The 26,525-nt window shown below is 40.7% G+C and overlaps 1 protein-coding gene across 2 annotated transcripts in view; it reads right to left on the reverse strand.

Annotated features, from left to right (window-relative positions):
• Positions 1 to 26,525, reverse strand: part of XPO4 (exportin 4) — a 107,115-nt gene that overhangs the window by 47,090 nt on the left and 33,500 nt on the right. For both annotated transcript variants that reach the window (XM_059902986.1, XM_059902987.1), the window contains exons 5-9: positions 25,655 to 25,771; positions 24,784 to 24,937; positions 8,490 to 8,602; positions 4,042 to 4,199; positions 3,637 to 3,811 (exon numbers count right to left, since the gene is read on the reverse strand). In XM_059902986.1, the coding sequence (XP_059758969.1) occupies positions 3,637 to 3,811; positions 4,042 to 4,199; positions 8,490 to 8,602; positions 24,784 to 24,937; positions 25,655 to 25,771 (717 nt within the window). The remainder of the gene's footprint in view (positions 1 to 3,636; positions 3,812 to 4,041; positions 4,200 to 8,489; positions 8,603 to 24,783; positions 24,938 to 25,654; positions 25,772 to 26,525) is intronic.

Here is a 26,525-nt window from a genome sequence, read left to right on the forward strand (position 1 = left end):
TATTTGTAGTGAGGTGGATGGACCTAGAGTCTGTCATACAGAGTGAAGTAAGTCAGAAAGAGAAAAACAAATACCGTATGCTAACGCATCTATATATGGAGTATTAAAAAAAAAATGGTTCTGATGAACCTAGGGGCAGGACAGGAATAAAGACGCAGACGCAGAGGTTGGACTTGAGGACATGGGGAGGGGGAAGGGTAAGCTGGGACGAAGTGAGAGAGTGGCATGGACATATATACACTACCAAATGTAAAATCGATAGCTAGTGGGAAGCAGCCACATAGCACAGGGAGATCAGCTCGGTGCTCTGTGACCACCTAGAGGGGTGGGATAGGGAGGGTGGGAGGGAGATGCAAGAGGGAGGAGATATGGGGATGTATGTATATGTATAGCTGATTCACTTTGTTATAAAGCAGAAGTTAACACACCATTGTAAAGCAATTATACTTGAATAAAGATGTTAATAAATAAATACATTTTAAAAATTAAAAAATAAAAATAAAACCTTCCTTCCTGAGCACAACTGAAAAAAAAAAAGTGTATTGCTGAATCTGTTTTCCTATTGGGAAAAGAAACTCTTTCAATATTAAAGACAAACAAAACATTTCACAAGATTAAAATTGTTTTTAAAAACCTAGTATTAAAATTATTGATTTGGGGCTTTCCTGATGGCACAGTGGTTAAGAATCTGCCTGCCAATGCAGGGGACACAGGTTCGAGCCCTGGTCCGGGAAGATCCCACATGCCACGGAGCAACCAAGCCCATGTGCCACAACTACTGAGCCTGCGTGCTGCAACTACTGAAGCCCATGCTCCGCCACAAGAGAAGCCACTGCAATGAGAAGCCCACGCACAGCAACAAAGACCCAACACAGCCAAAAATAAATAAATAAATAAATCTGTATTTTAAAAACGAGATATAATTTGAGAGCAAATCACAAAAGACAACATTTTTTAAAATAAACAAATAAATAAAATTATTGATTTGCACGAAACAACAAAACTCAAGAACTGGTCTTACTCATAGGACAGTACACATAATACAGGCTGTTAGTAAAGCCCATTATAAAGGTTCATTTGTATCATTATAATTCCACATTTTATTGTGCACACCGTAGGGGCACTTTCACATTGTTAATCCACCCCACAAAACATCAGAAGAGACCAGTATCCTAACTACACCCCAAGGAAACATGCTCACAGAAGGTGAAGCAACCTGCCCAAGGCCCTGCAGCTGAGGACTATTTCCGGCTCACGCCGCAGTGTCTCCCTCAAAAGTTCACGATCTTTCTCACCACGCTGACTCCCCAAAGCAGTTTTTTTTAATATGCCTCAACTTTTTGATTTTTACGTATAAGCTCATTTCTTTATACCTCTTGCCATCTCAGGTCAACAACTATGTATTGTGCACGAGGTGCCCTGGCCTGCGTCCCAGAAGCTCCACCACAGCCGGGCTGGGTCTGGGCTGGGTCTGGGCTGGGTCTGTCCGTGCACCTCGCAGCCCACCGCCCACTCCCCAGGCCCCGCCCCCAGGTCACACAGACAAAATGAAAACCCCACGTGGCTGAGATACATTTAGGATTCGCTTAGTCTTCTGGTAACTCATCGTGCAGGGACCCCCGTTAGCCCTCAACTTCACCAACCCTCGCCAATCTGGCTGCTATGAGTCATGCAAAAGCATCAGACAAATCTATTCCCTCTGCCTTTTTCAATGGGTAACCAATTGTTTCTAACACCATTTTTTAAACGCCATGGACAGATTAAAAGAAATCGACCGATTAAAAGAAAGGAAAAGAAATAGCTCTTTTCCTGAATGAAGCCCATTAGGTACAGTGCATGCCTCCCTGTGAAGCACAGTTAAACATCTACTCTCTGAAAGCGCATCCAGGCTCCCTGTGTCCCAATACTTCTAGGTCAAACCTCGGCAGAAAAATTGTTTTCCAAGTTGTTAGTCCCCTAGGCAAAATAAATAAATTCTAAACCTCAAATCTGCAAGCCAAGAATGTTACAAATCTTCCAGCAATTCCTCTAGAAGGACCCTTAACCCACAAACAAACTATAATAAAAGGCAGCTGTGTTTCTAAACATGTGATCAACGTGCTGTTTAACCAAGGGGGAGGGGGTGGGGGGAAAGGGGGATGTTACGTGAAACCCAAGTGATTCAGAATTTGTGATCATTTGAAAAGAGTTTGAGTACAGCTTAAATACTTAAAATTTCCCTCTATTTTCCATGCTTAGTACATAATTTTTCTCCCTACAAATTCAGACCTCACATATGAGGCCCGTAAACTTCTATTCCTCCATGACCTACACTTTCCAACACATAAATAACTTCCTGGCCTGGTTCCTTTCCCGTCAAACCACTGGGGCACCCACTGTTGTGAACACAGTCATTCCCTAGTTCTTCGTGCTCTGACACCTCTGAAGGGGCACAAATCACTCCCACACGTGTTGCCAAACCCCCAACAAAACAACCATTAGGACTTAACGTGAAATTCTATCAGAGGTCTACAAATATTCTTTTTACCCTTACAATCTTTGAAAAGGATCTACGTTTCATTAAAAAAGAAAAATTAGTTTCAACAATTTAATAACTACTTGGTAGGGAAAAAATCAATTACTTCCCAAGATTAACGTAGTTATTCCCAGTAACTGTTAACAAACACAGCTGTGTTGTCAAGGAGTTTAGTACGAGTTTTCCAAATTAAATATAACATGTGGAAGATAAGCATTTAAAAATCTGTACCAAAAAACATCTTTACTACAGTAATTGGTCTTAATTTTAATGCAAATTAAAATTTACCAAGATATATTATTAAAACCATAGCACCAAAAAAAAAAAAATTAATCAAAATAAGCAGGGTTACAATTATTTGAACCAAATTATATTTACATAATTTCCAGATAAGCCCAAGACTTTTAAATTCTCAAAAAACACTTAAAATTATACACAATCACAACCATACCATAAAGTTCCTAGCACCCCTTGAACTTAAAGAGTTTATTATTAAAATGGCTTTCAACATAGTTTTTAATAAAAACATTTCATTCCATTTCCTACTTTCAGGTACTAAATTATCTCAACTTAAAATCTTGAGACCAGGGACTTCCCTGGTGGCACAGTGGTTAAGGATCCGCCTGCCAATGCAGGGGACTCGGGTTCGAGCCCTGGTCCAGGAAGATCCCACATGCTGCAGAGTAACTAAGCCCGTGCGCCACAACTACTGAGCCTGCGCTCTAGAGCCCTCAAGCCACAACTACTGAGCCCGCACGCCTACAGCCTGTGCTCCGCAACAAGAGAAGCCACCGCAATGGGAAGCCCGCGCACCGCAACAAAGAGCAGCCCCCGCTCGCCGCAACTAGAGAAAGCCCGTGCGCAGCAACGAAGACCCAACGCAGCCAAAATTAAAAAAATAAAATAAAATAAAATAAAATCTTGAGACAAATAAAATTTAGTCTACTAAAGTGATTTTACACAAATTTTTAAGAAGTCATGTTCCCGAGCACAGATGGCCAAATGATTTGCACATATAAACAAACACGCACTCCTTTAAAACAATCAGTGGCCATGAGAGACGCTTCAGAGGCAGAGCAGGTCCCCCTGCGAGACCGCGCGGTTCGGTCAGAGCCACTCACCACCTCCTCCAGTGCAGCACTGCGCCCGAAAGAGCACGTGAGGTGCGTCAGGCAGCTCACAAAGGACGAGAAGAGCTCGCGTGGAATGGCGGTGAGGACGTTGCGAGGGAACACGGTTATCAGGTTGCTGACGATGCTGGAGATCCCCACGGCTTCAGAATCTTCTATCTCAATTCTACAACCCAAGGCATGAGCGTCAGCGTTAAGCGGAGCAGAGGTACCTCGTTTCCAAACATGCACCCATTCATTTTCAAAGGCACGTCTCTGTGTACTCATTTCAACTGACACGTATAGCTCTACTCTAAAATGTAAAAGCGGGGGAATCGCTAGTTTCTTTTTTCCTCCACTGTGAATCATGAAGAAGAACTGAAGCTCCTTTTTGGCTCTAAGGGCCAGGATACCTACCCATTGATGGTATTCAGTAAGCCCTCAATGAAGTGTGCGAGGTAATCCACTTGGGACCCCTCGTCGGGGAAGACGGGCCCGTGCAGAGAAGCTAGCTGGGCGAGGCACTGCAGGGAGTCCTGGGCCATGTCGGAATCTTCTCTGATTTTCCGATGGACCTGTCAGAAAGAATCGCTAATCCATAAACATAAATTCTTCTTTTGTGAGGGTCACGCGTCTATCGTGCCAAACGAGGTGAGAGGAAAAGTCACTGTAGCCGAGCATTTCTAGAAAACTAATTCCCGAGTTAAAGTAAATTTGGAAATTGTCCCGCAGTCCATTTTATGTTATAGGCCATGATTTTAAACATACCAATTAATTGTCAGTGGAGAGCTACCTACATTTTGAAAACTGAACTGTCTCCGGCGTGTTATGACAAAGAGAGAAACAGATGCCGGCCAGTCAGACATACTGCTTCTTCTAAAAACAGCAGCAACGACAGTCATCTGTATTATGCTAACTATGCCTCGCTGCAGCTTCTTGCTAAAGTTAGCAAAGTTCGGGCAAGAGCATATAGATGCTGCTTCGCTGGAAGCAGACAGTTACACACTCGCAAAACCAACATGCCCCTCAATCCCTAGAAATTCACTCATTCAAACAATGTATTAACATGGTCTTTCATCAACTCTGATACTGCCTACAATTTATTTGAATCTCATTTTATCCTATATCACTGATATTAATAAATTTTTTAAATGTTTAAATTTTACTTAAATTATATTTAAATTCCCCTTAAACCTCACGTAGAATTTATTTCAATGCTGCAATACTGAGGTGAAACACCTGGCATACAGTGTTCCGATGAAGGAAACACTCCCAAAATACTGCTCCCCAATTTTACAGTGTCATTAATATTCTCAGACTTACATAATTAAAACAGCCAGGGAAAATATTTTTAGCAGAAAAATCACAGGTAATTGTTTATCTTAATCCACCACATTTACTGTGGCCACTTTCTACTTTCCACAAGGATTTGACTTTTCCAGCCCCTCTTTCCCTACACAAATCTCTGTGCTTTCTGAGTGTCACACAATTTAAACATTTATTCTCTGTGTCAGGTAATTTCACTCTGACTCTGCAAATCATTTATAAATTACTTGAAGTTAGGATGTTTCCCAACTATTCACTGGTACAGTGCGGGGACACAGTGAACACTCATAAACCCTTAATTCACTGGTTGATTCCATTAATCTTTAATTCCTGAACTTCTTAAGGTTCTAAGAAATTTAAAATATTAAAAACTCGCTGTTAAGTTACAAAGTTAATTCATCTACTGACATGCTAAAAGGGGTTTAGAAAAGGGGTTGTCAAACCACAGCCCACAGGCCAGACCTGGCCTCCTGCCTGCTTTTGTGTGGCCCGTGAGATAAGAATGGTTTTTACCTTTTTATGTGGTTGGGAAAAACAAAACCAAAGAATAATATTTCAAGACATGTGAAAATTATACAAAATTCACGTTTTAACAGCCGTCAGTGAAGTTTTGCTGTAACTGCTTGTACTGGGAGGGCAGAGCTGAAGCTGCCTCGGAGAACTAATGACCTGCAAAGCCTAATATTCTACCCGGCCAATCCCTGGTCTAGAACAACACAAGGGTTTTTCAAAATACATTCTAAGTTTTATATATAGTAAATTTAAAGTACAATCACAAATCCATATATCCATTCTATTCAAGAACTTCTGAACACAACTTATTCTGAAGTTCCTTATCTGAAAACTGTAACTACATTTCTGTCACCATGTTTTTTTAACCTTATCAACATTTAAACATGACAGAGACAATGCAACCTGGGACCAGAGAGGGCTGCTTCTCCACCCACACAGCCAAATGGTCGCTCGATCCTGGTCCAGACATGAGGAAGCAAAAGGAATAGCCAACATGGATTATGTAATTAAATAAAATAAAAATAAGAAACTGTCCTCAGAGCCTGACTTTACTGGGCATACTTATGTTTCCTAAAATATGAACCACATAAAACACATGATAAATCAATGGTTGATTCTTATATAACATGGTAGATTCTTGCTCTTCTTCCATTACAAACGAATTCTACCATATCTGAACTATGTTACACAAATTAAAACCTGAATTCACCACCTGAATAGGGAAAAGCAGAGGGATAAAGAAAAGCAACGTCTAGCGGAAGACCCAGGGAGGTGACTGAAGGAGCAAGACAAGAAATACGGACCAGGAACAAAGAAAAGTACGTTAGTAAGACGCTGAGTCTACGGGAACACACTGAACCCGAGACGTCTTCGGGCATCCAAGTTACAGGGCCCAGCACGGGGATTACGAGGCTCTGGCACACAGGAGCAGCCCGTGCTGAATACAGACGAGGAGTCCTTGGTGCAGAAGTGGCGCTCGGTGAGCTACGAGTGGAAAAAGAAGCCCAAGGAACACGTACACAGTCAGCAAAGCTGAGAACTGAGATAGGAACACCAGTATTTATCCAACGAGCAGAGTAAGAAGAGACCATAAATGAGATCAGGAAGAATATGTCAAAAAGGAAAGACTAAGGAGAGTGGTTTCTCCAACACCTAATGGAAAAAAGAAAACTGGAGAAGTTTGTCAACTTGCAGGGGGCAGAAGGCCATCTAAGGTCTCCTGAACCCAGACGGGTCACATCTGGGTCTCGAGGCCACGACATAGTACACGTAAGTGCAGCGATTCAAATCTAGAGAAAAAGTGACATGCAGTGGAAAACTGCTTCAAATAGGCAATGAATTCACATAATTGAAAATAAACTTAAAAAAAAAAAACTGAAATAAAAAGATTAGTCACTGACATTTTTCTAACAAATAACAAAACTAAAATTGTTCATAAAGTGCGTACATGAAAGTAACAGGCCACAAACACAAAACTGTTAAAATAACAAGGTGAAAGGGGTTAACTTTCAGATGCAGAAGTTATTTGCATGTGGGGCTCACAGCTGACAGGAGCAGCTGTCTACTGCGTCCAGACAGCTGTTCCGACAGGGGAGCTGTTGCCAGTACTGCCAGCAAGTTTTTCACCTTTTCAAAAACTGCTGGAACGGGATCCAATTTCAGTCAAATGAACAACACAGAGAACTGAACTTGGATACGCATCAAAACAATTTCTGCCAGAGTCAGGCAACAGAATGTTAAAATGTAGTTACAATTATCTTTGATACTGATAACATTTTTAGCCATCATTTCTCCGATTTAAAGAAGAAAATGCAAGGTAATACTCAGTCTGAACATTTCTATAGAAAAATATTTTTATGTACACCTCGGGGTGAAATTTGTAAGGCTAGTGAATAGTACCTTTAAAACACATGAAAAGGTAAACTATAATTAATGGTTGGGATTTAGCAAAATAGCTTTCTTTTTTCTTTTTAATTGGTCTTTATTTGGACTTTTGCCCCAGTCATTATACCTAACTTGTATGCTTGCCCTACGTCTGCAAGCCTGTATCCAAAACACACACACATACTACACACACACACACACACACACACACCACGTATTTTCCATATTTTCCCCAGCTTTTGACTATTACATTGGGGGGCCCTCTTGGGCAAACATGGGAGCACACTTCTAACTTCTTGATATTTAGTAAACAATAAACAGGACTACTGAAAGTTACAGCTGAAATAAACTGTTATTCAGTAACACTAACTTAACCCATGGCTGCTAATCAGTACACAAAAAGTGTACTGCTCTAGAACAGCACTTCTCAAAGTGTGGCCCAGGGATCCCCAAAGGTTCCTGAGACCCTGTCAGGTTGTCTGTAAGGTCAAAACTACTCTCATAATACCACTAAGGCAGTGTTTGCCTTTTCCATTCCTACCGTCACACACCCACATTCTACGTGACTGTAACACTGCAACGGGGTGGACGCAGCAGCAGAGGAGAGGGCCTGGCTGTCTTCTGTGACGCCAGACATTGGAGAGGTCTGAAAAACTGTCAACAGTGCCACTCTTCTCACGAAACTTCTTGTCTGCTTGTTTTAAAAGACAGAGCTATTTGTTCACTGAAATGTTATTTATGTTAATATGCGGTGGTTTGGTATTGCTATTTCTAAGTGAATTAATAAATTATTTTTTAAAGTTCTCAGTTTGAATTTTTAACGTGGTAAACACTAACAGCTATAACCCACATAAACAAAAGCCCTTCGGGGTCCTCGATGATTTTTAAGATTGTAAAGAGGTCCTGAGACCAAAAAGCTTGAGCTCTACGACGTTAAACCCTTCATAATTATATAACATTTTAATAAATCAGCAAAAACATTTCTATATAATCTTTGTTTAAGCAAATATACTGATCAGGAGAGAAGGCTATGGAGGAGAAAAGCAATCTGTCTTGATTTACTTAAAAAAAATACAAAAGCACGCATTCTTCCCGCGGCACTTTTCTGTGGCTTCCCTGTGGTGAGGGAGAGCAGGACTTACGGTAAAGAAAAGCTCCATGACCCTGCTGTCCAGAAGGGCCTCCCGCCAGGACTCCGTGGGCTTCAGGAGCACATTTTGCGAAGACTCAAACATGGCTATATAATGTCTGCCCAGTTAGCTGGGGTCAAGGTCAACCACAATAACATTCCGACTTTGTCTAAAATGTAAGTATATCCTAAATATAACAGAGCCATCCAGAAAGAATGTAATGGAAACAGTTTAAGCCTCTTCACATATGCTACATAATTCACGCCTGAAGCTAAGGAATAAAAGGCATTAAGTGCTGAAAAAAGAATGCTAGAGGAATGTAGATAACAGTTTCATCATAATTATATGTCATGCTGCAGGGGTACATAAAGTCTGAGCGCAGGTGATCTGAGTGGTGGCAACAGGAGGAGAAACACTAACGCAAAACAGATGCCAAATCACATGCAAGAAAAGAACCAATTTCTACATGTTGATCCCATCATGTCCCTCAATATCTTACAGCAGCTAAAACCACTTATACAAAATGTGAGTCTCGTACAGTCTGCTTGGAAAAATAGGATCTTCCCAAAAGAAATACATTTACTGGGAAACAAAAAAGAGAACAGGAAGAGCAAATACACATCCTACCAAAGAAGAAGAACTTCCAAACATCAGAGTATCCGACTCCACACAAAGACAATTATCACTTTACATAAAACTCTATCCCAGGCTAAAAAGCAACGCTTATGATGTTCAGGTGTTCACTGTCAAGCTGCTTCAAACAGAACACCGTCTTTACCACACAGAGTAACCATAAAATACACCTGCAGGTGTTTGTGAACATAACTCATTCAAGGACACGGACATGGTGACTGAGGTTTCAGGAAAGGAGAAAGCTGTCTGGGCACAGACGGCGTTACACCCCTTCCACGCTCATCAAATGCCCAACAGAAATACATCAGCTAGACCAGGGGTCCCCAACCCCCCGGCCGAGGACCGGCATCGGCCCCGCGGCCTGTTAGGAACCGGGCCGCACGGCAGGAGGTGAGCGGCGGGCGAGCACGTGAAGTTTCATCTGCCATCCCCCATCACCACCACCACCACCCCCCTCCCTCCGTTGCTCGCATCACCGCCTGAAACACGCCCCCGGGGCCCACCCGTGGAAAAACCGTCTTCCACAAAGCCGGTCCCCGGTGCCAAAAAGGTTGGGGACCCCTGAGCTAGACCATTCTCATCACCCAATGAGAAATTTCAACAAGTTATCCAAACTATGGTTTGCAAAAATTAGATATAAGTTCAAATTCTACACGTCCATTAAAGCCCAAATCATTAACAGAGAAAATTAAAGGCAACGCTATGGAAGTTTTTAAAAAAGATTTTTGTTTAACCCCCTTTTAAAATATCTAATATTATTTTGTGTCTGAAGAGCAAAAGGGGCACCAAGAGTTCTTTCAGAAAAGAAGCCACTGCTTGTTTCTGAAGAATCACTCCAGAAATGTTCCATGACTCCACTTAACTGCTGAATAAAAGTGCAACTCAAACCAGGTTCCTTTAAATCTCACTTTCCTCTTCCTCTGTCTGCCCCCTTGTGGAGGGCAGGGAGAATTGGGGCCAAAAGGAAGGAGCTGCCGGACTCTGCAACAGCATCAGCGCGGGGCCTCCTGACCCGGAGCCACCGGTGTGTCCGTAGCTTCTAGAACGACTTCATCTTCTCGCGAGGCACCTAGCTGGTGTGAGGCTGTTAGTACAGGGCTCTCACCCAGAAGACAACACAACAGCTAAACACTAGGTCTTTCCATGTGTTGTCTAAAAACGGGGGCTTGATTATCCTTCAGAGAAACAAACTGAAACGTTGGTGGGTGAAATTATCTGATGTCTGGGATGTGCTTCACAACAATCTGGGGGTGGAAGAGCAGAGAGGAAATAAAACTTACAGCTGGTGAAGCTGGGTATTCTATTTCTGTGCACCTTTGGAATTTTCCACAGTAAGAGTTGGGGCATAAAACAAGGAGGCTCAAGCACATGAAATAAAGCACCTGAGAGTAAGGCGATAAAGTTTTTGTACTTCATAGAAAATATTCCACTTCTTTTCCAGGTTAATTCCCTTAACTTTCAATGTCCTATTTTATCAATGAAAAGGCAATTTTTTGGTATATAAACTGTTCAGTAATGAAAAGTATTTATTAAATACTTATATTGAATACTACATTGAACAAAGATGCACAAATTATGACAATCTAGTTACATTTTTTAAGGAGTCGCAATCTGACATTAAAATGGTAATAAACTGTTTATCTGTCAGACACCCAAATCTAACAAACAAAATATGTGTATAATCACTAAACACTTCCCATGAAGAAAATAACAGAATGTCTTAATACTTTATCTGCTCACTAACGGCGTCATGATTTTACTTTTACCTTAGGTGGGATGTGAGACAGAGTCACTGAACCGTAATAAAACGGTCAGGCCACCTGTGCTGGGTCTCGCTGACACAGCCACCTGCGCAGAGCAAATGCACGCAGCCCTCAGGTAAGGAGCAGCGGAGGCCCCTCAGAGGCCCAACACAGAGGAGGGGTGCTGGGGGCGGAAGCAAAGAGTGGTGTTTATGGACTTCGCTAGTCTTGGAAATGTGGAAAAGCTCATTTCAAGTGAGTGAAGAGTCCTGCATCTGACCAAGCCTGCCAGTTACAAAACAGCGAGGGGGTCGTCCAGGTCCTTTAGCAAGTGAGAGTTGATTAATGTCAAAGATTAATAAATATTACAAAAGGAAATGAGACCTAGACCAAGATCTCTTTCCTATCTTTCATTCAATTACAAAATGTGGACACTCCATAAATACTTGTAGATATCAGTTACTTATATTAAGAGGAAACAGAAGGATGTAAGTTTGAGAGAAGCCTTTTTTCCAGCTATGAGATGGAATTAAATGCAATTGCTCACCTAAACATCAGGTGCAAAATAATCCTCAAATCTTTTATTTATTTTTTTTAATCCTGATGTTAGCTTCTCTTGATCTTGGTCGGTTTTAAACACACTATTCCCAGTGCCCAGTCTGTATGGCCAAATGTTCTTAAAAAGCCGACGACCAGCATGGTTTTAGAAGTCATTCCTTACATGTTGCCCACAGCACAAGGAGATCTGAGACTTTAATATCTGACACAATCATAAAACACTTTTCTCCAATAATTATTTTAAACTTCCATGTGAGTTTTGTTTTTAACTCCAAACCTGGAAAGGATCTTTACCTCTGGCATGACATTTGCCTCCTATTAAGAAAGCTCACTGGTAGCGCTCCTGGCGAAGTGGCCACGCTAACTGTTCTCTGCAGAGTTACCCTACAGCACTGCAGACTAACCCACCTTCCCTTTCACCAGCCAGCCTAGCACTGCCACCCAGTACCAGTTGTTCATAATAAGAATGAACACGTGCTCCAGTGTGTACAGTGAGACACAACTGTATGACTCAGTTATAAATAATCTCTCTCTCTCTACGAAAAGAACATGTAATTATCTTCAAAAGCATTTTAATACAAACTTAACATAAAAACAGCAAAAAGAACAGTACAGTAATGAATGGAACAAATTTTTAAGAACAGTGCTATTCAAACAAGAAACACACGTTGTAGTCAGCACACTGAACTGTGAATCTGCTGAAGGTGCTGCCTGTAAAGAGGAGGGAATACGGGCTCTTCTGTGTTGCCTGAAATACTGTTACTAGGAAGGCGCATGCACTACTTTTCAATTAAAAAAGCTAGTTAGAAGCTTATCACAGTGTGAACAGACTGTCACATGCAGATCTGGACCGTTTCTGCACATTCAATTCAACTTTTAATTTGGTATTACCAATTATTTCTGTATCTATGTATAAGTGACCCAAAAATACCACTTCTCCCCAGATAATTCTTAATGTAGAATACTTTAAAAACAACAAGGAGAAGACCATCACTAAAATTCTAGCACTTCTCCTCTTAAGACAATATTTTTTAAAATGATTTAAAATTTAAATAAAGCAGTATCTCCTCCTTCTTTCCTAGTTTTGCGTCTTCCTTTATTCCTCCTCTTCTCAAAAATCTTTACTTTTTTCAAGTTCTTGTTTAATAACCTATAATTCTCTCCAAGCCTAGACTATGATATACAAATGTTAATCATGTTTCTCTTTTCCTGATATCCAAAAATAACTTTTCCCAAAAAATTGTTCTACAAAGCAATAGTCTCTTAACAGTTTTAATAAAACAGCAGGTTCCTATTTAAAAGTTGCAAAAGTTTCAGTTTACAGAACTACTTTTAACAGCCATAATGTCATAATGTCAACATTATATTGCTTTATTTTTTATCCAAATATATTACCAATAAAAGAGAAGTCTGACAATGAAGTGATTATTTACTAATTGATCGTTTATTATATGCTTGTCAGATTTTAGGAGACATATGAGTCACACCAGATTGATACCATTAAATAGCAATCATTTACCAAAATTCAAATCAGATTTTAAACCAAGAATTTTCTGGGGCTATGGCTTTACATATTTTTCTAAAATACATACTAAACTCAGGTAATTTATATTTTGTATCAGAATCATTCATTTGTGATCAAATAAAATTCAACCCACACGACAGCCACAGAGAGCTGCTTTCAGCCTTTAATAATCCTATGTCTTTTTAAAAATCTGTCATCGCATCAACATCACTTCAACTTCCCATGTTTTCACCAACTTCGAGAACCAGGAGCTACCATACAAGGACTCTCCGGTCACTGGACACCGTACAAGCCCGTCTGTGAGCAAGGCTGCAATTCTTAAGTCCGAAAACCCAGCCTGTCTTCTGAGCTCTGCGCTCTCAGTCCCCTGGAAATCAGTCACAGCTGGAAGTCAACTCAACTGCGCACACACACACTGAAGAATTAACTCTCCGTCTCCTGGCCCTTCTCCCACGGCCATCCTACCGAGCTCTAAAGCTCTCTGCTGGGGAAGCTCACCCGCTCCTGAGAAACCAGAGGCACAGACACGCAGCACCTGCCCTGCCCTGGACACGCCGGCCAGCGCCACACACGCCCGAGGAGCCAGGAGGACAGAGCTCAGCCGCAGCGGCCACGACTGCCACTGGATAAACCCACAAAGTCTTCTGTCCCAACCACACAGTGTGACCTGTAAGTGCGTGCTCTTAACAGAAGGGGGGAGGTCACCTCGGAAACACACCGGGCCTTCGCATGCAAATGAGGTCTAGTCCATCTATGAACACCTTCTGGGTGGGGATCATCTTGTGGTGGTGACCAGCAGTAAAACAACAAACAAGGCACACAACAGCTACAAATTACCCTCAGGCAAACATGGAAAGTCTGAACATCTCCACTGCCTATTCTTACAAGAACTTCACAATACAGGAAGATCTTGTAGCAACAATGGACATTTTACAAAAGGAATACTTTAATTTCCCCATCTTCCCATATTCTTTTTATCCCACCTCATTAGTAAAACAAAATTTCAGAAGCAAGGGGAAGCCCAGCTTTTCTTCTTATATATTTAATCTCTGTCACTACTAATTTTTCTAACAACAAAAACTGCTATTTCTGGCACAGCACGGAACCACTGAGCCCGGTCTCACACAGCACTTAGTCCAAGTAACCAAAGTCCTTTGAAATAAAGGAGAACTGACCTCACCTGAATGTTTTCCAAAGCCTTGCCTCCAAATAGTAACGTCGGCTTTACTGGAAATCCTAATTTAGGTGAAAGCTTCTGTGTCCCGTTACTATTTTATGATCTAGTTAGCTTTCCCCAAGAGCTTGAGTTGAAAAAAATTTTTACCAAAACCAAATCAGATCCACAAAAATAGAATACCAATAAAAGGCAGTGTAACCAAACTAAAAAAAGAATTATTACTGAAGCCAACATACCAAACATACCTGCCAAGCATTCTTATTACAAAACGATATTGTCATTTATGATTAGCATTGCCAAAACCCCTAAGCATTTATGGACGCTAGGTGAGCTAATGGCTAAACAATATGAGCAGCATAAACAAACATCCAAGAACTGAGACACTACTTCTGAATCACCTTGCCTCAATAACTAAAACATATATTTGTTAGGCATCTGTTACTACATGCTGGATACTGCACAGTGAGGACAACACAGTGGACAAAACACAGCCTGTGCTTTCCTGAGCTTCCAGACAAGCAGTAAACAGGTACTGCTCCAGCAAGCTAACAAAAGGAAAATTACAATTGAGAAGTGGGCCAAATGGGAGAGAAGTGGGCCAAATGGGAGAGAAGTGTGTATAACATGCATATCAGGAGCCGCAGCAGAGGCTTCCCTGGTGGCACAATGGTTCAGAATCCGCCTGCCAATGCAGGGGACACGGGTTCGAGCCCTGGTCCAGGAAGATCCCACATGCCGTGGAGCAACTGGGTCCGTGCGCCACAACTACTGAGCCTGCGCTCTAGAGTCTGCGAGCTACAACTACTGAGCCCACGAGCCACAACTACTGAAGCCCGAGCGCCTAGAGCCCATGCTCCACAACAAGAGAAGCCACCGCAATGAGAAGCCCGTGCACCACAACCAAGAGTAGCCCCCGCTCGCCGCAACTAGAGAAAACCCGCGCGCAGCAACGAAGACCCAACGCAGCCAAAAATGTAAATTAAAAAAAAAAAAAAAAAAAAAGCCACATCAAAAGAAACCTGACCTGGTCTGGAGTGAATGACGGAGGCACAACTAGGAGGCAAGAGAAAAGTCCACCCGCAAAGGTGCCAGGGCAGAAGGAAACTTGGCCTGTGGGTGCAGCACCAACAGAAAGAGGACAAAGAGAGTTCAGAGAGAAGGGCAGAGATGAGACCATCCAGAATCCTAGCACCCATTTGTAAATGGGGTGGTGGTGTAACAGAGGATCCTAGGACTAGGGTACTTTCTTTAGACAATAATAATCTAAAACAGAACGAAAAGCAGGTGGATTTCATCTCAGATCTTTCAAGACAGTAAGACCAGGGCAGAATGGCCAGAGCAATTAGCTCACTGGGCCAGGAGATGATTTTAACACCTGCCAAATCCCAGGAGCTATAGACTTTGCACCAGGCCTGGAGTGGAGGATGCTTTCCTAAATCACCTTCTACACGTATAAAACCTACATGTAATAATCCTTTAAAAAAAATAATGGTTTGCAGGGACTTCCCTGGCGGTCCAGTGGTTAAGACCCCACGCTCCCAATGCATGGAGCACGGGTTCCATCCCTGGTGGGGGAACTAGGATCCCGCATGCTGCATGGCACTGGCCCCCCCCAAAAAAAGGTTTGCAGAAGACATATACACAGAAGATCCAAAAAAATACTATTTGAACTAATAAACAGGTTCAGCAAAGTTACATGGTACAAGATCAATATACAAAAATTTGTTTTTCTATACACTGCTATGAACACAAAAATAATTGTAAAATCAACTCCATTTATAATTGAATTAAAAAATAAAATACTCAGAATAAATTTAACAGAAGAAGTTCAAACTTCTACTCTGAAAACTATAAACAGTGTTGAAAGAAACTAAAGATCTAAAAAAATGGAAAGACATCCCATATTCATGCATTGGAAAACTTAATATTTTGCCATTTGTTAACATGGCAGTTCTCCTCAAACTGATCTACAGATTCAACGTAATCCCTATCAAAATCCCAGCTGCCTTTTTTGCAGAAATTGATAAACTGATCCTAAACTTCAAATGGATATGAAAGAGACAGAGAGAAGACTAAATAATCTTGAAATACTGTTACATTTACAGCCAGGTGATTTTATACAAGGGGGCCAAAACAATTCGACTGGAAAAAAAAAATACCTTTTTCAACAAATGATGCAAGAACAACAGGATCCTGTTATACCTTATATCTCCACAAAACATAAAACGGATCATAGACCTACCATATGACAGACCTACATAAAACGCTTAGAAGAAAATATAGGACTAAATCTTTGTGACCTTAAGGACAAGAACAAAGTCAGAGAACTGACAAAACTCAACTTACTATAAATCTACAATAACCAAGACAGTATGGTATTGGAGAAAGAATAAATAGATCAACGGAACAGAATACAAAAACCAGAAATAGACCTACATACATGAAGTCAAATGATCTTTAACAAAGGAGTAAACTGCAATGGAGCAAAAAAAAAGTCTTCAACAACTGGTACTTAACTACTGGACATCCACATACAAAAGAAAAAAAGAATCAAGATATAGATAGACCTTACGCCTTTCACAAAAATCAACTCAGACTGGATCACAGACCTAAATGTAAAATGCATAACTGTAAGGGACTTCCCTGGCGGTCCAGTGGTTACGACTCCACGCTTTCAATGCAGGGGGTGCGGGTTTGACCCCTGGTCGGAGAACTAAGATCCCACATGGCACACAGCGTGGTCAAAAAAACAAAAACAAAACCAAAAACCTGTAAAATTCCTAAAAGATAATATAGGAGAAAATCTAGATGACCTTGGGTTTGACAATGACTTTTTAGCAAAATAACAAGGCGTGATCCATGAAAGAAAGAATTGATAAGCTGGACTTTACTAAAATTAAACACCTCTGCTCTGTGAAAGACACTGTCAAGAGAATAAGACAATAAGCCACAGACTGGGAGGAAATATTTACAAAAGACATCTCTGATAAAAGACTATTATCCAACATATAAAAAGAACTCTTAAAATTTAACAATAAGAAAACAAACCATCTGGTTAAAAATGGACCCAGGTCCTTAACAGACACCTCACCAAAGAAGACATACAGGTGTCAAATAAGCACATGAAAAGATGTTCAACATCACACGTCTTTAGGGAAATGCGAAGTAAAACAATGAGATACCACTCCACCCCTATGAGAAGGGTCCAAATCCGGAACACTGACACCACCAAACGCTGCTGAGGGTGTGGAGCAGGAGGAACGCTCATTCACTGCTGGTGGGAACGCAGAATGGCGCCGCCGCTTTGGAAGACAGTTCAGCAGTTTCTTACTAAACATACCCCCCACCAAACAATCCAGCAATTGCACTCCTTGGAATTTACCAAAAGGAGCTGAAATTTTATATCCACACAAAAACCTGCACACACGTTTATTCATAACTGCTAAAACTTGGAAGCAACCAAGCTGTCCTTCATTGGTGGAATGGCTAAGTCCACTGTCATCCATACAGTGGAATATTAATCAGTGACATAAAGAAATCAGCTATCAGCCATGGAGGAGCATGGAGGAACCTTAATTGCATGTGACTCAGGGAAAGCCCATCTGAAAAGGCTACACACTGTATGATCCCAACCATATGGCGTTCTGGAAAAGGCACAACTGTGGAGACAGTGAACAGATCAGCGGGTCCCTAGCGTATGGGGAGAGGAAGGGGTGAACAGGTGGATCACAAAGGATTTGCAGGGCAGTGAAACTACTCTCTGTGAGACTGTAATGTGGATACATGTCACTGTGCATTTGTCCAGACCTACAGAACACCAAGAGTGACCCCTAATGTAAACTACAGACTTTGGGGACAATGATGTGTCAATACAGGTTCTTCCATTATTAAAAAAAGCCCCCCTCTGGTAGGGTGCTGATGACGGGAAGACCATGCACGTGTGGGGGAGAGGGCACAGGGGAACTTTCTGCACCTCCTGCTCAAGAGTGCTATGAACCGAAAACTGCTCTAAAAAATAAAAGTCTACTTTAAAAAATCTCTGTGACCTTGGTTTATGCAAAGCCATCTTAAATATATCAAAGCAACAAAAGAAAAAATAGATAAATCAGACATCAACAAAATTAAAAATTTCTATGTTTCAAAGGACATCATCAAGAAAGTTAAAAGACAACCCACCGAATGGGAGACAATATGTGAAAATCATACATCCGCTAAAGAATTTGTGTTATATATTCAGAGTTCACAAAGAACTCTTACAACTCATAAATCTTTTTTTTTTAAAGATTTTTTTTGATGTGGACCATTTTTTTTAATTTATTTTAAAAATTTCATTTTATTTATTTATTTTTGGCTGCATTGGGTCCTCATTGCTGCGAACGGGCTTTCTCTAGTTGCGGCGAGCGGGGGGCTACTCTTCGTTGCAGTGCACGGGCTTCTCGTTGCGGTGGCTTTTCTTGTTGCAGAGCGCGGGCTCTAGGCGCGCGGGCTCAGTAGTTGTGGCTCGCGGGCTCTAGAGCGCAGGCTTCAGTAGTTGTGGCCCACAGGCTTAGTGGCTTTGCAGCATGTGGGATCTTCCCGGACCAGGGCTTGAACCCATGTCCCCTCCATTGGCAGGCGGATTCTTAACCACTGCGCCACCAGGGAAGACCCTGATATGGACCATTTTTAAAGTCTTTATTGAATTTGTTACAACATTGCTTCTGTTTTATGTTTTGGTTTTTTTGGCTGCAATGCACGTGGGATCTTAGCTCCCCTACCAGGGATCAAACCCGCATCCCCCGCACTGGAAGGCAAAGTCTTAACCACTAAACCACCAGGGAAGTCCCACAACTCATAAATCTTAAAAAGATGAATAACCCACAAATGACGTTAGGGCAACGAAGCTGCAGTCAGTCACCCCGCCACCGCACTCTCTCCAGTGCTTCCTACTCCACCAGACTCTTCCTCCTTCTCGTCAACAGTCAGTGATCTGCTGGGATAACCGGATATCCACATGCAACAGAATCAAGTTGCATCATTATTTCTCATGATATACAGAAATTAACGCAAAATGGATCAAAGACCTCAATATAAGAGCCTATATGTAAGAAGTCAGTCTTAGAAAAAAACACTGGTATTAGTCTTCATGGCCTTGGATCAGGCAATGGTTTCTGAGACAGGACAACAAGAGAAAAAAAGACATAAATTAAACATCATAAAAATTAAAACTTTCTGTGCTTCCAAGTTCACCATAAAAAAGTAAAAATAGGGACTTCCCTGGTGGCGCAGTGGTTAGGAATCTGCCTGCCAGTGAAGTGGACACGAGTTCGAACCCTGGTCTGGGAAAATCCCACATGCCATGGAGCAACTAAGTCAGTGCGCCACAGCTGCTGAGCCTGCGCTCTAGAGCCCGTGAGCCACAACTACTGAGCCTGCGTGCCGCAACTACTGAAGCCCGGCACCTGGAGCCCATGCTCCGCAACAAGAGAAGCCACTGCAATGAGAAGCCCGCACATCGCAACGAAGACCCAATGCAGCCATCCATAAATGAATGAATGAATGAATAAATAAATAAATAAATAAATAAATGTTAAAAAAAAAAAAGGTAAAAATACAACTCACAGAAAGAGAGGACATATTTGAAAATCATTTATCTGCTAAGGGACTTCTATCCGAAGATATAAAAAATTGTTACAACTCAATTTTAAAGAGACAAATAACCCAATTTAAAAATGGACAAAGGATATGAATAAACATTTCTTCAAAGAAGATACACAAACGGCCCATAACCACAAAAAAAGACGTTTGATACATTAACCATGAGGGTAATGCAAATCAAAATCACAATGAGATACCACTCCATACGAAATAAGACAGTTATAAACAAGACACAGATAACAAGTGTTGAGCAGGATGTGGGGAAATTGGAACCGCGTACAATGCTACTGGGACTGTAAAATGGTACAGCCACCTGGGAAAGCAGCTTGGCAGTTCCTCAAAAGGTTAACAATCAGTTTCCTTATGATCCAGCAATTCTACTCCTAGGTATACCCAAGAGGAATGAAAACAGAAGTCCACACAGAAACTTGTACTACACACGAATGTTCATAGCACCATTATTCATAATAGCCAAAAAGTTGAAACAATCCAACTGTCAATCAACTAATCAATGAAAATATGGTATATCCTTACAACAGAATATTATGTGGCACTAAAAAGGAATGAAGTGCTGATGCGTGCTACAATATGAATGAATCTTGAAAACATCAGGCTAAATGAAAGCCAGTCACAAAAGACCACATATTATATGACTCGATTTACATGAAATGTCCAGCACAGAGACAGAAAGGAGATGAGTGAGTGCCATGGGCTGGTGAATTTGGGGGAAACAGGGAATGACCACTAACAGATACAAGGGCTTCTTTTTTGGGGTGATGAAAATGTTCTAATATTAATGACAGTCGTGCTGTACAAGTCTATGATCGCACAAAGAACGACTGAATTGTATCCTTTAAATGGCCAGATGGTTTGGTATGTGAAATGCATCTCAATGAAGCTGTTCTAGAAAATAGCCAATTATCATATCACTGCAATGGACACTACCTGAGCACAGGCACAGACAAAGCGGGTCCGTGCAGATATTTTCTTTAAGAGAGCTCAGTGTTTAAATTTCTTAACATTTAAAAGAAAACTTTTAAATAATTAGAGTGAACTCTTCATAGAACATCTAAAATAAGTCATTCATTCCTAAAAATTTAAACCCAGGCTGTTTCAGTTAAAACTTAGAACAGTGGGGCAAACCAAAAGGACACAGAAGTCAGCTGACAAGGGCCAGACCTGGAACAATTTGGGCAGCAAAATACACAATGATAGCAATAGATTACAATCCATTCTGAAGAAGAAGAATCCCTGAGTCAATACTGATATAAATGAATAAATCAATGAAGAAATGAAACCTCTTCTTCATGGCAGAAAGCTGCAAATAAGCACAAAAGGAGATGATGGGATCAGAAAAATCACCAACGTGCAACGACCATACTAACTGTTTCAGGCCAGGAGTACCAAGGGATGCTAGAACTAATGGTTGAAATTTTAGGAGGAACAGGATATTTACATAAAGTATAACACCACAAATCATTCATTAATTACAAAAAGAAACAGCAACTTTACACTGGAAAAACCTGGCACACACCACCTTAACCAAGAGATCAAAGAGAACCCCCCCACACATAAATGGGACAAACTGGATCACACTCCTCCTGACATAAAGGAACCACTACTCAGTAGTCCTACGAAAATGAATAACCCGAAACTATCAGGAGGGAACATCCAACAAACCCAAACTGAGGGGTATTTTTTTAAAGTAACTGATCTATATACATCAAATATGTCAAATTCATGAAAGACAAAGAAAAGCTGAGGAGCTTTCCAGATCAAAGATGACTTAGGACAACTAAATACAAAGTACGGAAAATAGTTACAAAAGGTATTGGTGAGACAACTGACAAAATTTGAATATGGACTGCAGATTAGATAATAACAATGTGTCAACATTAAATTCTTGGTTTTGAAAATGATACTAGAGTTTTGTAAGACATTCTCCTATAAGAACTGCAGTGCAATTTGAAAATTCTTGATCACAAGAAAACAAACAGTGAAGTACTCATAGGTATATGGGTATAATGTCTGCAAATGCTCTCAAATGATTCAGAAGAAATGTGTTTAAATATACACATACTGTCATACAAACAACGTACACGCGCGTGTGTGTGTGTAATGAGAGACAGAGACAGGAAGAATAAGAAATGGGACAAAATGGTAGCAGCTGGTGAATCCTGGTAAAGGGCATATGGCAATTCTTTCAACTACCCTTGTAGTATTTCCTGCATGCTGAAAATTACTTCAAAATAAAAAGATACAAAAAAGATAGCAGATTACAAAAATTATGAATAGGAATTGATACTGGTAATTTAACACAGACTCATTTAACATACCATTCTAAATGATCAAATAGATTTGATACAAAACACACAATGTATTTTTTACAAGGTCTACTTGCTATTCTGTCTATCCTAAAAGACAAATTGTATTTTAAAAAGACATCAACTCAATATATTAATTAAGCTAAATATGATCATTAGACCTTTTTCAAGGTATAAAACTAAATAATTGGGACTTCCCTGGTGGTGCAGTGGTTAAGAATCTGCCTGCCACTGCAGGGGACAAGGGTTCAATCCCTGGTCCGGGAAGAACCCACATGCCACGGAGCAACTAAGCCCGTGCGCCACAACTACTGAGCCTGCACTCTAGAGCCCGCAAGCCACAACTACTGAGCCCGCGCGCCCAGAGCCCGTGCTCCACAATAAGAGAAGCCACAACAGTGAGAAGCCCGTGCACCACAACGGAGAGTAGCCCCCACTCGCCACAACTAGAGAAAGCCACGCACAGCAACAAAGACCCAACGGAGCCCAAAATTAATTAATTAATTTTAAAAACTAAATAATTATTCAACTCCTTCCCAGCTTATTGAACAGCAGATCTGCAAGTAATCGCCAAAATTAGAAATTATGGCAGAACTGGGTTCCTTGAAACTAGTTTTCTTAATTAGCACTGACAATGCAGCTTCGTTTAATTCCATTGCCATATTCTTTCTCCTACACTTAAGCTAATCCACTTAAAGGAAGGAATGCTTAACTGTAGCTGTTAGCCAACAAATGGCTGCTGTCGGAACATATATAGGCACAAAGAAACTCACTTGTAAGCCATGAGACAGAACATTGTATGTCAAGAGCAAGATCTACTTTTCTTTAAACAATGAATTCTTTCCGTCAGCAACACTGTAGTCCTGCCTATCATTTTTAGATGACAAGTTTTCCAAAGCTTTATCTACATGCTTTATAAAAATATTTTATGTGTGTATGGATCTTTAGACAAACTGTTTCCAAACTCCCAGAGCACTGTTTCCCTTTACAAAACAGTCACTTTTCAGCCAACTGCATTTTCCCCTAAAACAGAGACTTTAAAATTGGCTACAATATATGCAGTGTAACTTTCCTTGATTTTCCCATATATAATTAATGTTTTGATAGCTCCATATGGCCTGTTACTTTTTAAATCTGTCTCAAAGTTTTTCAACATCTTTCTTTTTTTTCCCTAACAAAAACCAGAGCAAAAATTAAGAAATTTTTAAAAGGGGAAATTTTTTAAACGCAAACCTAAGACAATACGTGCCTGTTAACAACCAAAAGGAATATACTGAAGATGTAAAACTGACTATCAGGGGAAGGAGGATTAGAGCCTAGGGTAGAAGGGGGCACGACTAACCTCCCGGTGAGCTCTGCCCTGCAAGACAGCCACTCACCACGACCGCCTCTGAGAAAGAACTGGAGGACTCGGGGTTCCCGTCACAGACCTATCACCCTACATGGCATCGTACAACTCATTTTCTATTACATGAATGTATTAGCTTGAAAACAGAAGAAAGAGTTACACCTTGCCCCTGCCCCCTTAAAAACCTCACCGTTTACAGCCCAGGTAATTAGCTCAGATCTGTGTAGGTGAGTGCAGAGCTCCCAGCTCATCCTAATCTCTGAAATGGCTGGATATCTATGTCCTATTTGCTTATCATCTGCCCTTTTCTCCTAAGTAGACCCCCCCCAACTTCCTATTAACAATACCTAGAACAGGTTGAAGTAAATTTCCTGTCATTTCCTATACCATAAGGAGTATACCAGATTAAGAAGAAAGAGCACAGCACAGACAGCAAGCTGAGGAACTCCTTCATTCAAGGAGGCTACCAAGAGCTCAATAAACAGTAGCTAACTCCTGAGTGTATTTTAAATGTATTGTTTCATTCAATTCACTCAACAATCCACATCCTCAATTTACATTTGGAGAAACTGAGACTCAAGAGAGGTTAAGTAATCTGCCTGAGATCGGCTGCACCTTGAGCCTGGACCCGTGTGACTCAACTATGACACATATGGGCAGCCCACCATACATTACTGCTTTCAATCTAACAAGGTAGCAATGTTCTAGAAAAGCAAATCATAAACTCTGAACTAAGAAATTGCTTTCTAACACAAATTTCTCCACTTTAGTAAATGATAAAAAAGCAGACACTTTGTATCTATAATATAACCTATTTAAACTTAATTTGTATTCCTAATAAATAACTTGCTAGAAATGGAATTTTCCTATTTTTATACTGGGAACACTCTCCGAAGGGTAAACATGTTACTACCTTATTACCTACACTTGAGCAACTGTAATCCACAAAGATCAAATAGAGAACTCCAAACCCGCCTTAAGGAAAGTCAGTCAAAATCTGAATGGAATTTACATGTTACAGGAGAAAATGATTCGGTTTCTTGGTAAAACGCACTTGCCACCTTTTTCCCTTCCCTTCCTAAGGCATACTCCTATCCCTTGGTTAGCAACAGCCCAATGATCCACCAAATGTTTCCATTTATTCAACCCTCTTCTACAAAGTTATGAATGAAATTGAAAATTTTCTAAGTACTCTACTGCACTGTGGTATTATTAAATAAAGTAAAATTCCATTTCTAAAAGATTCTTATTTTCTTTCAAAAACATGTTTCATAAACCTGCAGAGATAAAGTACTTTTAGCCATAATTAAGTCAATCTATGAAAATGACCACACATAAACCGTTCGGCTGTTGAAAGGATATAGTTTGGAGGAAGGAAGTTCCAGCTCAGGACTTGGTTGGCGAGGGCCAGGTAGCGCTGGAACACAGATGACATCTGGGCGCTGAGGTGCTCCCGCCTGCTGAATTCCTGCAGGACTTCCACCGTGAGCAGGAAGATCTGACGGAGGTCTTCTTCCTGCAGTACATTAACCACACGTGTTTCTGTATCAAAAGCGTATTCAAGATATGGTCCCTTTTAGAACCATAAAACAAAACAAACAAATAAAAACCTTAAAACTTCCAACGGAAAACATCACTTCTTTAAGGACATCTTCCATTTTTAGGCCTGCTTATAATTTACAGTGATGCCGGCCCGAATACCTTTACTGTCACATAAATGCCACTCCCTAGAGAAGCAGGTCTTGACGACCACGACAGAGCTGAGGGCTCAGCGGCTTCAGTGCGGAGCCCTCGGATTGAAACCAGTGCCTTCACACAACTTTACTTCAGAGCCAAACAATACACACGAAACAAAGAGCCCACACCATCTGCAATAACACTGAAATACACAGCCCTCTCTGGCATATTGCCAGGCCTATTTTTAAGGCCAGCGGAGTCCCACCAATTGAATTAGTTCTATCTAAACACAATAAGAACAAAATTAATAAGCTAAGGATCTTAATAGTAGCATTTCCTTTTTGTTTTAAGACTAGAATTAAACAAATAATCTTAAACCGTCAACTATGTTCACCAAACCTATGGCTTTACTATATCCTATGAAATCACACCACAAACCTTCAAGTATAGGCTCTTGTTCAACTAGATAAAAGCAATGTCCTCACTCCATTAGCAACAAATTGAGTGAAAAGTGAGTGATCTAATAATTAAAACACAAGAACAAAAATACCGGTACCTGAAAAACTCTTTTGCAGTTGCCGTGGAACTCCATACTCAGTCCAATGTTGCTAGTTTTACTTGAACTTGAGAATTCACTCAATAGTGCAGTTAGAATAGAACAGGCCAGAGTTTGCTGTAATTATTTGATAACAAATAATTGTGAGGCATGATTTTGCCGATGCTTTGTTTCAATACAATATTGGTTCAAACATAATGAAACATTTTTATCTTTAGATCTTCCATCGTATCTTTAGATCTTATACCTACCCGTCTGAAGGTCAGATAAGACAAGATGAAGATTAGCTCTCCTTTCCCAGTGGCCTTGAGACTGTTTAACATTCCTCCTCACTCCACTTATACAAACCTATCTGAGACCTGAACTCAGGACACACTCCTGAGTATTCCTACTCGTACTCAACTACAGAGTGTAAATGATATTTTACGATGATCAATATTTAACATATCATTTAGCTGAATTCACACAACAATCCCTATCCCCATTTTACATTTGAAAGAAGTGAGATTCAAAGGGCAAGTAATTCAGGCCAGCTGAGATTTGAACCCAGGTCTATCTGACTCTACGTTTTGATGTCTGTAAAATGTATTTCCAAACAGATGAAAAGTGGAACGGATTTTATAGTCTCCAAAACATTAACCACGGAGTACTCCTAAGTTTTTAAAATTGAAAATGACGATTTTCCTTCTCAATGGCTGTATCCAACAAGCGCCTACTCTCAACTCGCTGCTTTTATTCATAGACTATTCAGACTCAAGGTGCCATGATGGGGACGATACAAATTATTCTGGCAAGTTTCCAAGGGTTACACAGAAATATGCACACTACCTCTGAACAACCGAAAGATTAAAGTCAAGATGATACTATTTAT

This window comes from Balaenoptera ricei, chromosome 18 (genome assembly GCF_028023285.1).
Source record: "Balaenoptera ricei isolate mBalRic1 chromosome 18, mBalRic1.hap2, whole genome shotgun sequence".
NCBI lineage: Eukaryota > Metazoa > Chordata > Mammalia > Artiodactyla > Balaenopteridae > Balaenoptera > Balaenoptera ricei.